At 38.9% G+C, this 15169-nt stretch overlaps 1 protein-coding gene across 5 annotated transcripts in view; it reads right to left on the bottom strand.

Annotated features, from left to right (window-relative positions):
- PDE7B (phosphodiesterase 7B) overlaps positions 1-14147 on the bottom strand; it is a 184315-nt gene extending 170168 nt beyond the window's left edge. For 3 of the 5 annotated variants that reach the window (XM_085055651.1, XM_085055650.1, XM_085055653.1), the window contains exons 1-2: positions 14028-14146; positions 13746-13860 (exon numbers count right to left, since the gene is read on the bottom strand). Coding sequence is in view for 3 of the 5 variants with exons in the window: in XM_085055650.1 (XP_084911776.1) it covers positions 13746-13766 (21 nt within the window). In the remaining 2 variants the exon portion in view is untranslated. Of the gene's footprint in view, positions 1-13745; positions 13861-14027 lie in introns of all 5 variants that reach the window. The other 2 variants (XM_085055649.1, XM_085055652.1) reach the window with 2 other exon arrangements.
- Positions 14148-15169: the final 1022 nt, after the last annotated feature.

The raw sequence follows: 15169 nt of genomic DNA, 5'->3' as shown, positions 1-15169 counted from the left end.
TTTTGCTGTGCAAAGAAAGCTGCTGCTTGTCTGCCTTTGGAACCAACAGTGAGGGTAAATTCCAGGCTGAAATCAGTCTCTTGAAACATTAAAACAGCAAAAGCCAGGAAAAGTCTGAAAATACAACTGTCCAGATCTTATTAAGTGACTGGTTTGTTTCCAAGGAATCAAACTATTTCATAGCATTTAAATTATTCTTTTATCAAGACTTCCCACACCATAGGGTGATATTACAAGAATAATACACAGGTAATACTCCAACGTGGCTGGTATGAGTGGAGGTACAAGAGAAGGGAAAATAAAGAATTAGACAGACCGCAATGCCTAGAGGCATCATGCATTGTTTGTTGTTAAACACTAATAGTCTAGTTTGATGTTTCTGAGAGTGACGTAAAACACGTGGTAACCTTTGCCCATTCCTTACTCTGGAATTCCCATGTACCAAATGCCACTGAGGCAGAGCAGCTTCCCTGGGATGGCTGCCAGCACTCTGAGCACAGCTTGCTGAAAATAAACCTGGTGCCAACAAGATGCAAAGGGCAATCACTTAAAGGGAAAGATGCCATGAGAGGATTAAGCACAAAAAGACTACAGCTACAAAGAGAGAGGAATATACATCTTTAAAGTGAGAACCAAGTGACAATTTCAGAACAACTGCTACAGTTCCTAGAACTCATTTCATTAGTTACAATAATTTCAGGTGCCTGTAGGCAAGTTTGTTTTAAATTTGTTCTGATTTCTTCACAATTATTAAGAATCTGGAATCTAGACAAAGGCATAGCCTGATTTGCTGATGTGCTAGTGACAGGAACATGAGATAATTCTGCCAAATTCATTTGTTTATGCACAAATACTTGTTCAGAGACATGGCAAAGGCTATGTAATCCCAGAAACTGTTAGATATTTGGCTCTTCAAAGTCAAGTGCAGTAGAGATTAGTTGCCAGAATATTAACATAGAACTTAAAACACATTAACCAGCGAGGCCTGGTTGATAAAACAGGAGAGCAGGATTTTCCTTATTACTAGACTCAGATATTAACTGAATACTAAAACTGGAAACAATACTCATTTCCTTATGTAACATAGCCCTCTTCCATACATGGAAGATTACCACAAAGCCAAGCAGACTTCTTTTTGCACATGCAAGAAGAAAATTTGGTTTATGCCAACCAAGTTTTCTGTACCATGCAGTTTTTCAGGACACCTTGACAACTTAAGCATCCAGTCACAGACATGACCTTTCATCTTACAAGTTTGTGTTCGATCCTAATTTCTTTTTCATATCCGTATTTAATAATTCACAACAATTAATAACGGAAATACTTAATACTGATATAAAATTTAGAAGGACATAGGAATACTTTAAAACCCATGGATATATTCTGCCAGTTTTCCAAAGCAATCATTGCCTAAATATTATACAGACTTTCTAAAAATGTTATAGTAATTGAGAAATCAATTGGTGGTGCTGGTGTGAAGTGTATTGTCAAAACCTGCAGGGACATGGGCACATCCCCACTATTTAAACACTCCTAGATGCAAAGCTATTCACATAATTAAATACATTCTTAAGATCTAAAACACTCAAAGTACTTAAAATCACAATTCTTCATATGAAAAATAATGAATGACTGTATTATTGCTGTTGTAAAACACATTTGCAGGTAATGTCCTAATGATATTTTTTTCACATATGACATAAAATTGCCCTAATAAATCCTCAAAGAATGTGTGAATGGTCCAGATAATTGCATGTAATGGGATGTCACAGGGTGAACCATTGAGGTTAATAAATTTTCTGGAGTAAATAAATAGTGATCTTCATTGCTTCTAATTCCTAAAGGTCAAATCTTTAATTTTTCAACAGTCTTCTCAGATTTTTCTATTTTATCCCTCATCCTCAAGGGTGAATACCTTCCGATACTGCAGGACTGTGATATCTATTTGATTTGTAGTCTCAATTACTCTCTTTTAAACATGCGACAATTTCTTTGAAAAATTGTGAGAAATTTTTCTTGTACTTGGAAAGGGAGGTGTTGAGGAACAGGATAAGCCTCAGTTTCTTATCAGCTCATTTTGAAATTTCACAGAGATGTCTCCTAAGCATCTTTATCCTGATGCTGGAGACAGCCTTTATGTCACCATAATTAGGCAGCCAACCATCGTTAAGAAATCTGTGTAAAGCTGGACCCAAGCTGCTGAGAACCCTGATGTTGAACAGAGTAAAAACTTTTAAGAACAACTTCTGTAAAAATACAGAAAAATAAGGGGGGTCAAAAGATCAAGATTTGATGGAAAAAAGGAGCAGCAGTACTGATATAGACTTAATATCAGCAATTTTAGAGCAGTGATGACATTAACTTAATATCAGCAATTTTAGAATCTTTATCAGATGGAGAAAGGTGCATTATTACAGATGTTTAAGATAGCAAGATACACTGCAATTTCCCCCACCATTCTCCGTATCCACCCTTTCCCGTTGCTTCCTTCTCCACCCTTTCACTCCCTATCTGCCCACGCCCTGCCTGTGCAATGTGAAGCAGAGCCAGGGCTTTTGGGTCAGAGACAACAAATTCTCTGTGGGAGATTCTGCTTGCAGCCTTGGCTGTGCCCAGTGATGCTGAGGAAAGGTGCACTTAGCAGAGCTATGGCATCACACGGTTTGGCATTCTCTGCTGTGGGGGTGCCTATAGGAAACAGAGCCCCAGGGTATGAGAAGTTTCCACCCTGCCTGCTAAAACAAGTCTGTGCTTTGGGTTCAGAGGGAGATGGGTACAGTTTGTACTCAGGGTGCATATGGTAGGTGAACTGAACACTTAATTTTTATTTTTTTAAGTAGTAAAAAATCAAATAGATGCTTGAATTCATTCTATCCTCAGTTTAAGAAATCCCAATCCCTAATAAACAGAGCAATTTGCTATAAGAAATTATTTATTTTATGAAATGGCAAATTTTCATAATAGAAAATTCTGTCAACATAAGCTGCCTAAGCAAATGTTTGGTCATTGTGCAGTCAAATAACCAGATTCACAGACAAAGAATAGAAAGCCTACATATTGTATTCAAACACTAAATGATTTCTGAGTTAATAAAAAAAATATTTTCTGAGTTAGAAAAACTGGAATGACAAAATCTTGAATCTCCAACTCTTGAACGATCTACACACAGATAGGGAAGCCATTTCCAGAAAGCAGCCTTTAATACATCTGCCTTTCTACCTGTGTGGAATACAGGTATCTTACTTAAATGAGGTTTACTGATATTACTTACATTTTACATGCAATGTTTTCATGTGCTGCTGGTACTGCAACACACGTTGCAACACAGAGCAAGAGCCTTAAATAATCTCTTAGCTCAATACAATTTTTCCTAGGCTAGCATTTCATTTGGTATGAGGTGGAACATGATATCATGTTCCGATTTGGGATACAGTCTCTGAGACCATCTCTGCTTTCCCTTCTCTCTTTCACTCTGTTATCAGTCACAATCAGAAGTGCTTCTGATGTTTTTTGATAGATGAGGCTATTCCTTCCTCTTATGCCTGCCCACAGTATGATGCATCAACTGCCTGTAAGTAACTCTGCTCAGAGGGACAGTGCAGTTGCAATGATTCACAATCAGAAGACAAAAGATTCTTTTTTCTTTGATATTTCAATTTTTAAAAACTAGTTAGAGAAAAGATTCATTACCATTAACAGTGGGAATAAGATAACTTTTTAGACATAGCAAGCAGCTGCTGTGAAAGTAATATAAAATACGGACAGGAGGGTCACCATTTTCAAAATGAGCTCCCCAAAACATTTTTAAGAAGTGGATAACTTTGCAAATTCTGAGTTTCGCCCTTGAGAGACTCTTCATTTAAAGGAAAAGTGTTGGGGTGACCAAGTCAAACTAAAACTGTTTCTATGCCTCTGTTTGTAAAACTAATAGTGGTAAAGCCTCTCTTAAAAAACCCCAACTTTTTCTTAATTCATCAGTATGTTCAGAAACATCCTCTCTCTAAATGAGGGTTTTCATTATCACATCTTTTTAGACTAGAATCTGAGAACAGTGAACACCATTGCATGTGTGAAGCATGGAAAATACCTCATAATTTCTTACACCATGCATAGTAATGTCACATCTTAAGTTGATGCAATTTTGTGTCTGCCTGGGCTAAGTCTAATGCCTTTTCCTTTACATGACTGAGTTTCCAAAGAACACCAGAACAGATTGTCTGGAGAGGCTTTGGAGTCTCCCACACTAGAGATGTTCAAGAACAATCCAGAGGCAATCCTGTGCCATGGGCTCTGGGATGACCCTGCCTGAGCACAGAGGTTGGACCAGATAGGCCACCATGGTTCCCTTCCAACCTGACCCATTCCATGATTCCATGAGCTCCTCTTCCAGCTGCAAAGGACTGCAGGAAGTGCCTGGGGGTCATGGGCAAGATGAAGAGGGATATAAATTAGTAAACAACCTGTGTGCTCAGCAGCTACTTGCTCTGAAAAGCAGTGAGGGCAATTTAAGGGACCAGCTGAAAATTATAGCACCACTGGTGACTTAGTAGAAACATCTAATGGTGGGGTGATTCTTCATAAAAGCTTTTCTGTTCTCCTTGTCACTGAAATCTACAGGTATCCTGCATCTCAGAACTACCCTATCATTCTCTATAGTGCGCATTATTTGTTGCCATCACAGACAAATATGTAATGTGTCAAATGTGATGGTAAAATATGTTGAATCTCATCTCCCAAGAAGGACCACAAGAGCAACTGTATTAACAGCGTTATTCATATTTGACTTTTTAATGTAAATTAGCTAAGCCAATTTTTTCTCTCTGCTGCACTCAAGTGGCACTTCTCTGCAGAACTCAGTGGTATCACAATTCAGATCCCAGTTTACCACAGAGGCTGACTTACTATTGTGACTTTATAAATTAATTAATGTCTTGTACACTTGCAACATGGGCAAGAACTCCCTGGTTCAAAGGCATTAGATTTGCTTGTGTTGAACTTAATAAAGTGTAAAACAGTTTAGGTAATGAAGAAGTTGTTAACATCAGATCGTGACTAATTTTCTGTCTGCTACTAGGAGAAAGAGCATTACTTCCCACGCCAGAACCTATAAATCAGTGTGGTGAAAACGTAATTTTAAGACAAGTATTCTCAGGAGAAAATAAGAGTAACAGATTCAAAAATGAGAAATACCCTTTTAATATACTCTTTCAAAAAATGTCTCTAGAAACTGAGGATTTAAGTCAGAGGCTTCTGAAGTTCTGTTAAAATCAGAGTTTGCTTAAAAACTGTCAAAGTATTGCCAAGAGATGACAATTAAAGGGTGGCTACAAAGCACTGAGTCCTCTCAGCTAATTGTTTTCTATGACTTAAACACAGACCTTTTGAGACCTTTTTAGAAATTGGTTTGCTTCTTGGCAAACTAATTTTCATCAGCTATCATAAAAAGGTGCAATGCTAAACACAAATTAACATTAAAAGATTTTAGTGTTATTCTTTTGTGGAATGTGAAATAGTTTTCACGAATACTTAGAAAATAGCAGAAGTCAGCTCCAGCTTGTTCACATTAGTAGTAAACAGGATTAAAATGTAAAAAAAGTATCATCCAAGTGATGCTCTAAAACCATGAATACCAATTTAAAAATTCTAAGGTAGTGAGATCAAGCTGCAGTGGCATATTAGGTGGTCCAGATAATTATGAGGCTGCCCCCAAGAGGCTTTCTGATCAGCTGACATACTTAAACATTATAATCCTCCCTTTGTCATATTATTGGATTTGAAACAATGTTTGCTATGATTTTTAAGCAAAAAAAACCAAAAAAAACCCAAAACCCAAAAACCAAACAAAAACAAACAAAGAAACAAACAACAAAAAAACCCAAAACCCCAAGCAGAATCCCACACTCCTCTGCTCTGGTAGAGAAGCCCTAAAGGGCTGAATTTAGGGAAAGGATGATAATAATAATAATAATATACCTGTAGTGCATATGAAAACCTCTTTTCAAAGCAACCGTGTTTCACAGTAAAAGAAAAAAAAAAGTATCCCGTACAAGCAAATCTTCATGCAGAAATAATTTATTCAGCACTCTAGATGTCCTATAAATAAAGTATGAATTTCTGATTTTTCCCCCACTTACTTTGAAAATAAGAAGCAGAAGTAGAACTGTCTGTTGGGAGAAGGGTAAGAAGAGGATTGCTGAAAGATTTGGAAATTAAAGATTTCAGTGACCTCTGAGCTTTCAATTCAGGTGCTATAAAAATTAGGCAGATTTTTCAAAATGGTCACCGGGTAGGAGCCAGAACTTCACATAATCATCACAGCTGGAAGAGACCTCATAGATCATATAGTCCAACCATCCATCACTCACCTCTGCCCACATGCAGGTATCCAAATCAAACAATCTCTCTGTACCACTCAGTCTTCACAAACAAGGTGGAAATTCTGCAGTAGTGCTGAGATTCCCTTCCACTCCCCCCTTTAAAATATATCTGAACTTTCTTTACAAAAACAACTATTCATTGGTACAAAAGTTGTTCAGGAGGAGGTGCACATTTGAAGAAAACACCCATCAGAAAAGTTTTGTGGGCTCAGGACAGAACTCCTGGAGCTGCAGGCGAAGATCTGCCTGGAACCACCTTTCTGTGCCTCTTCAGCAGTGTAGAAGCTCGAGTTCCACACTGGGGCTAAAGGTGGGGCGACTGTGGGTTGCCTCTGCCAGGCCCCCTGAACACAGGGCTCAGCCCTTAGGGGACATTGCAGTGGTAATCCACCTCAGCAAAGCTGACAGAAGCAGAGAGGGAACTTGAATCTTTTTCTTCTTGAAAGCACTAACAACAGGCTGTTGGCTACTTCTGCCTGTCTGAGGTAGAAAGGGAAAAAATTTCCCAGGCAACCTCTCACACACAGCAATTTTTCAAATCCGGCCATTTCATTTAGAGACTAAGGCGAATTTGAGCTTTTTTGAAAGCCTGGCCATTTCTATCAGCTTTGATGAGGATATATAGGATGAACTTCATTCAATGTTCTCATGTTGCACTGGTGCTTGTTACCATACTATTACAGGGGTTATACTTTGCTAGTGGACAGGATTTTTATAGTTATAGTTTCATGGTTCAAAGAGACAGGATGTTACAATCTTACTACATGAAAAATTTCTTGTGATACAGCACAGTACATATTGGTTCCTATACAAAATTACTGTTTTCCTTTAAGTCCTCAGCTTTCAAAAATATTACTTACATAGCTGTGTCCTTAAAACAGATCATGGTCTTTACTTGCAAATGAGCAAGATCAGCCCCTTTTGTGTTACAATTACAAAAGTTTTGCAGATGCTAGCACATAAGCTAAAAATTAACTGTGGGGTTGTGATTTCAAGTAAGATCTGGTAAACATTTATTTTCTATGAGAAAGGGAAGGAGAGAAGGGCAGCCTAGAGTGTGATGAAAGAAAAAGAATGCATCACAGCTTCTGTGGAACCACAAAAGCAGCCCTGTGGTACCACAGTGCTGAGGAAGTAGTGGAAAACTGGTTTGAAGCAGGTATGACACAAGGTTAATGAACCTAAAATTTGATCTAACCAGTAAAGGAATGTGTTCTAGTCCTGAAAGCTCAGTGCGTCTGACCTTTCACAGCTATAAATTGATGAAGTCCTATTAAACTCAGTGGAATCATGATGTTCTGCACTCTCCTACAGCACTTCCATTTGAGTCTTGTTTTTATCTTTCAGTTGTTCTGCTTTTCAAAGCAGTCCTAGAAAACCAAACCAACTGTGCACCGGAGGAATTTGCTTGGTGAAGAAATACATTCCAGTTGTATCTTTCTAGCTGATACTTACAGTTTACTCAAGAAAATGAATGATTTAATGAGAGAAATATTTTTAGTATTGTAAGAGCATTTTCAAGAGTGTTTTTTAATGTGTCCTCAGATTTGCTAAAGCAGAAAGCAACTTGCTGTCCTCCCAAGCCTTGAACATGCAAAGCTCCTCTCTCTCCTTCACTGATGTGTGCAAGTTCTTCTTTATTAATCAGGACTAATTATTGTTTTCCTGGCTGTCTTACAGTCTTTCAATGACCATATTGATTAAACTGGAGATACACTGCCTAATTACATTTATGATGGCCATTCTGATGCTACTAGAACATTGTTATTAACAGATACTCAGACATTATGGCAATGCATAAAACAAAAATGACTCTACATAAGTAATACAGAGCCAAGTCATATTGCAACATGTGAAACAGAGAGGGCCCTGGAAAATAGCCTGTTTCAACATGGTTGTCAGTTAACACAAAGCCAGAAGTGTGCTTTCTCCATGAAGGTGTCATGCATCTCTTTCCATCTCTCTCTGGGTATCTACATGAGGTCTTCTCCACCCTAGCAGCCTGGTATGCACCAAGCTCTCATTCTGTCTTAACTCCTCAGAGGCTTAAAGCCAAGTGGTAAGTTGAGGAAAAGGCAAACCCAAATGTCAGGTGTAGCCTGTATTTAGTGTACTTCAGCATGCAGCTGCATACGTGCTCTTCTACAGAAATACGAAGCAGATTCTGTCCTCTGGGGCTGCCTGAGCAGAGGTCCCAGTTGTCACTCTATACCCGGATCACCATACATAGAGGGGAAAATAGCTACTCCCTTCGGATGACAGCTGAATTTTTGAGAAAGTACTAAGGCGTTTCATGTCAGTATGTGTTTGTTTCCAAAGCACAGCAACCACCTGGGGATCCACATCCCTCTTTTCAAGGGATGGATCCTTGCACACTTGGTGGTAACTCTGCCACCTCATATTAGGACAAGCCCCAGAGCTTAGCCAGTCTTTACATGCCCTGTAGGAAGTGTGCTAAGGGGAAAATGGGTATGGAGAAAGAGCAAGAATAAGAACATGAGTATACATATCCTTTCTTTCAGAAGTAATATAGGGCAATTTCTAAGGGGAGCAGAACTCATCACACAGTTGATCAATACCGTCTTCCAGGAGATTTTTAGTTAAATTAATGTTTCTTGATTTCATTTTTACAGATGTATATGCCTCTAAGCCATTCTTGAGTTGCTGCATATTCAGTCAAAACATGCCTACCTCCCACTTTATTCTTTGAAAGGTAATGATCAACCTTTTCAAAACACCTTTCCACCATACAGATGGGTTAGTATCATAGATTCTGCTATGAACAACCATGCAGAAAATTGTATACAGATCCGGACAGCAGTTGCACCACAAGGTGTTTTTATGCCACCATGACAAGAAGCTACACTTAATTTGACAGGAGATCCTGTGCTCTCCTTTTCAAAGCCTTACTCTGCCAGCATTAACACATGCCATGGTGAGACATTAGCTGGTGAATTTTCTCATACCAGAAATTTTTGTGGATAAGTAGCACAAACGTACAAGCGACAGTAAAAAATGCCTTGGCAACTGTTTCCTTCTAATAATTTGTTTCTACTTTTTTTAAAATAACCTACTCAAAGAGAAGTAAATCTCACTGCCTGTGTCTGAGGGCTATTCTTCTTTAGCTAAAATGCAGCAAATTTGTCTCTGTGTGTGACTGGAAGAATCCTAACTGTTTGTGTCCACCTATTAAGTGGAAGAGGTCATCAGCTATGTTTATCTATCCAGGCAATCTGGATGTCTTATTTGGCTGGACAGCAAGCTAGCAGAAGAATATCATATGCCACCACAAGACTATCTGACTTAAATAAGTAGCTAAACTGAGTTCTTATCCACCCTCACTCACAGCTCCTACTAGGAAGAAGAACAGAATAAAAAAATACAACACAACAGGACTCTTTCATTAATTTAGATTCTCTTGTTTGACACTGTTTACATAAATAAATGACAGCTCTAGACTTTTCACTTTTCAAAGAAAGAACAAGTCACAAATGTGTATCGAAATTATTGCATCAATGGACTGACAATATCACACTATCCAATGTGTGCAAAAGAAACGCTCAATTCATATGACTGCTGTTTTTTGAGGATTGTCTCTCTCACAAACTTTTCAATTACAGTTTTGTCACTGAAGTCTGGCTTCTGGAAACTCTCTCTCTTTTATCTGATCTGGCTCTGATTTGTTAATTTTCTGCTTTAAAACAGATAGCTACTACTAGCCCAGACCTGAGCACTGTGAACCCATGCAATGTATATTCTGAATCCCACAGTCTATTACAAGAAAACAGAAATTATAGTGTTCAGAGCTTCAAATGTTGTTTTCTAATGCAATCTTTTTAGAATGGCACTGTAGTAAGAATAGGAAAAATGAAATTTAGCAGCTCTCCAAACAGTTTCTAGGATGATACAGAAGAATACTTTCTGCAAAAAATCTTGAAGAAGTTGACTTTGCAATTTCAAATTCTATAAGTTAGTTAAATAAATTGTCTTAAACACAGCAAGTGCTTTCTATCATTCGTATTTTTACAAAGCTAATACTTCAGATCTGAAACACTGCTACTACTGTCAGAAGGCATATTATTTGGTTTCCCCCCCACTTACTGTGAAACACAAAAAGGTTATTACCATTCCTCATTTGATTGTAAATGTGGTACCTGGCATTGTGACACAGCTTCTCAGCATTATGCACCTTCAGGTGCCAAAGTTGATGCACCTTGTGGTAGCCAGAGAAAGAAAAAGCATCAGAACTTCTGAACTACTTTTGGACACTTGGGCTACATCTGTGTCCCAGTGTACTCAGGGTATAAACTCTAAATAACATCAATTCTATACCCTGAAGCTTGTGACTGAAAAGTGCAAATTTCACACTAGAGGAAAAGCCAACGTTTTGCTGGAAGTGTAAGAACTTACGTCCCTGCAAGGGTAAGGCAGCTTTCTGGCTGAAGAACAAGAAAAATGGATGTTAGAGTTCCAACACCTTGTATCCAATATGGATGTGACAGGAGGAATACTGAACCATCATTTCATTACGAAACACTTAATTTTGTTCTGGCAGCTGGTAGGACCCCAGCTGTCCCTTTCACTTCCACCCTGTGACAAGAACATGGAATGCTGTAATAATTTCAAGCATGAAAACGGAGTAACAATGTGATGATGAACAATACTGAGTAGCTAAGAATTCCTGTTTACATGGGATATCTTCCTAGCTGCACCAAAGGACTTTTTTTCTGTTAGCCCAGAAACCAGAACCAAGCTGATCAAGAGCTTTTGGCTATATATCTGCCTTGATTTGAGGAGAAATTAAGTCTTACATATTTCTTATGATTAAATAGAGGAGTGTCAGGTTTTATTCTATTGACAGTAGTGGCTTGGTTAGTAGCTGGCATTTTTGCTTCATACAGCTCCCATAAAGGAAATTACCAGTACAAGAGCAGGTTTTTTTCCCTGAGATTGTAAAATTACGAGAAAACCATGTATGTGCCATCGAATACCAATTTTCAGAATCCTTCTCATTAAAATATGCTTTAGCTATTGGTAGAAGAGCCGTGTGATGAGTGAAAACGAATTACATATGATCAAATGTCTCAAATACACTTCATAGTTGCAATGAAGACACTGGAAAATCTGCTGGAATCACTAGAACTTCACTGATGACAACTCCTGTCCAGCCTATGGAAAAAAACTCAAAGAAGCAACCATTCATAGCCCATGAAACTTCTGCCGTACACAATTTTTTGAAGACAATGTGAGTACAAATGTCAGTAAGTGTTTCATACACTGCAGAGAGACCAACCTTAAATTGTATGTTGCTAGATGCTGAATCAAGATTGTTCAGAGGAAACATTACAGATAAACTTTTCTTACTAAAGCAGCAAATCTGTGTCATTTCCTCAGATTAAGTCTGTTTACCATATTTACTGTTAGTACCACCACTAGTAGTTGCTACAGAACACAGATGCACCAACACGTAGATATAGAGCTTAAAAACAAATCTTCTCCAAAGACTGTTTATCAAAAGAAGTCAATCATTTAACTCTCAGAAATTATTATAGGCAAATATCTTACAGATTCTCTTTTGGAAATAAACTCATTCATATGGTTACAGGGTTTTTCCCTTACAGAACAGATTACAGTCTCCATAGACTGAGACATACTCTCAGTTAAATTTACAAATTAATCATCTAACCAACACTATATTAGCCTTTCTAAACTTGAGGCTAGGGAAGTAGTACTTTAGTTTTTGAAAACAGCTGGCAGTTTACACAGTAAGAATTTAGGGAGGGCTGAGCAGGAGAGAATGACATGGAGATTACAGAATAACAGTTCATTCAACTAAGCTGGACTTTGGGTTGTTGGATGATACGAGAAAGTATCTTCAAGCCTCTCCAAAGAGATGGGGCACTAAAGACCTTATCTGTGACAAACCTCTTTGTTTCTGCAGTCATCAGTGAAGATACAGCAAAGGAAATGGAGGAGCTGCAGTTATGCATTTGCAATACACAAAGTCCTTGTTTTCCCACTAGGCACTGCAGAATAGCAATTGTCCATTCACAGCACATAGCACATCCTCTGCATTTCAGGGCTAATATTTTTGCAGTCCTTAAGCTAGCATGCTTCAGCCTAGTGTAGTTAATTTTTTTTAACCCTATGGGGTGCACTGCAGGAGCTAGGTGTGCTCACATTCTTCTCCTTGTTGGAGGAATTGTTTTTTTCAGGTATAATTTTTAAAGTTAAACTGAAGTATTTTCAAACTGCAGAGGATTTATATCTACAACAACATTTCAAATAGAGCTATAAAAATCTCATTCCACAAATTGGAAAAATAAAAAGACTACTGGTCATTGAACATACCTGTATATTAATCCAATTAACAACAGAAATTGCCTGTGTTGGCTGGAGTTATTTTATGACCACTCACATACAAACACACAGACACACACAGGCTCTGACAAGTGGCTCTTCCTCTTACAATTTGGAATCACACTCTTGAAAACAATGTTAGTTTTATGGTAGCAGTTGCTTCCATTTACTGCAGCACACACTGCCCACTGTAATGCTGCAATACTCATTCAAGGCAGATCCCTGGCTCAAATATGAATTGAAGCTATATGCCATCAAACAGATGTCAGGATACATCAATTCATCTCCTGAGCAAATCTCCACTATTCTCTGTTTAAGTAGAAAAACCTTTATGAAAACTGGTGTTGATATAAGATGATTAGCTCTCTCCCCTCCCAGGGAGGATCTATTTCTTAGTCAAAGTGCAAGCTGCTTCTTAATTTTGAACTTCTGAACCCAAACCAAGTACAGTAATCTAAGCATGTAGTTAAAAAAAACAAAAACAAAACAAACAAACAAAAACCCACAAAAAGCAAAAAAAGCAGCAGTACATGTACTCCTAAAAATGAGGCCGATATTTTTTTCTGCTTGACCTGTTTATTTCCAAGTCTTTCTCCCTCTGCTCTAACTCTCAGACAAACTCACAGCCCCCTCAGAATAGGAAAAAGTTTGTTTTCTTCTCCCTTCATCTAAGCCAGCCAAGTCCCAGGTCTCCTCTCCTGCCACAGAGCAATAGGAAAACATACAGAAAAATCAATCACACTTTCCCCAGTGGGATCAGAATGGACAAGAGATTCTTTCTGCAATCTTCTGTAACCATCAAATGGTTAAATCAACATAAGTTAAAATTTTCATCTAGTTTGAATAAAGAGAAAAAGGGAGGAAATTCAAAAACCAGTTGCTGTAGTAACAATCACCAATAAAAATCTTTTCCACTAAATAATAGTATTACCTCCCTCTCCCCCTCACAATTTTAGTTCCCCTTGAAAAAAATTATCACTGTGCCTCTTTTAGATTTGCTGTACATACCTCAACCATTAAACAAGACATTTAACCATAGTGGCAGTTCTGTGACCTTTGAATGCCGTGAAATCTCTAAGCGGTGCAGCTTGTTCATGAAGACTTGTACTGCAGAATCCAGTAACTGCATCCAGGATCGGGAATGGAAATAAGTAACGACAGCAAACAATAATAATAATAATATTTTTTAAAAAGGAATGGGAAAAAAAAGGGGGAGGGGGGAAGAGGAGAAAAAAAAAAAAAAAGGAAAGAAAAGCTCCCCAAGTGCCCCAACCCAGGCAATGAAACCACCTTAAGAAGCAAAGGGCTCGGGAGGAGAGCACTGTGGCGCTGGGCGCTGAGGCTCTGCAGTCTGAGCGAGGCGGGCGGGCGGCGCTGCCGGTGCCACGGGCGCGGAGCGCAGACCAATCCTGCCGCTGCCAGCCAGCCGAGCAGCTCTCTGTTTATGTTTCCTCATTTCGGCAGTGACGTCAAACGGGTTAGTTTTTCCCCTGCATGTGCTATTAATTTTAAACGGCTACTATGGGAGGAATGTGGCAGTGATTTAGACGGGCTACCCTCGGTGAAAGGAGCCGGAGTCATGATTTATCTGTCCTGGATTTAGCTCAGGAAGATTTTATATCGAGAGGTACCAGAAAGATCCAAAATATCCTCACAACATGGGGAAAGGCTATAAATATGTTTACATATACTGAAGCATTCTTAACTATACCCAAGATGTTTTCCGGGGAGAGCTGGGTTATCTCTCTGGGTTGTGGTGCAAAATCAGAGCTGATTCTGCCCTTGCCCTAAAGTAAATCAGGAACTGCTTGTCTAAATTCAGCAGTGTCACACCAGTGTAAACCTGGCTGAAGAGATAAGACTGAGACTACAGTACACATCCCTTTCTCAGTCAGCAGGAGCTACACGGCAGATTAGCAGACTTCTTTCGTTACCCCGTCGGAGTCAGGGATGCAGTCACCCCTGAGGGCTGAGCTGGGCAAACAACCATTCCTTCCACCAGCACATCACAGCCCACCTGGGCTCACCTGCAAGCTCTGCTGTGGACCACCACACAGCCTTTTCATTTTGTACCAAAGTCCCCATCAAAAGGCAAGAGGAAGGTAGAGCCTGGCTTTCAGTATAAACACGCCATTGTCGATGGAGAAACCATGCAGCTGAAGCCTCAAGAAAAAAAGTCACATTCATCAAGGTCAATTAGCATGGGCAACAAAGGCCACAACAGCACAAGATAATTGATAGGAGGTCAGTCGACAACAGGAAGTGTTCAGTTATCTGCATCATTCTAATTTTATCGATTTGTTCTTCTAGGGAATCCTTTCAAAGAGCTTGGTCTATGAGACACACTTCATTTCTAAGTCCTAACAGTCTTACGTTTAATTTTAAAACACAGAAGTCCTTTAGAAAATGGATAGGCAGAAAGCTCCCAAGGA

Source organism: Lichenostomus cassidix, chromosome 3 (genome assembly GCF_008360975.1).
Source record: "Lichenostomus cassidix isolate B80296 chromosome 3, HeHo_3.0, whole genome shotgun sequence".
In the NCBI taxonomy this organism is placed as follows: Eukaryota; Metazoa; Chordata; class Aves; order Passeriformes; family Meliphagidae; genus Lichenostomus; species Lichenostomus cassidix.
This window is presented reverse-complemented; position numbering and strand designations above follow the sequence as displayed.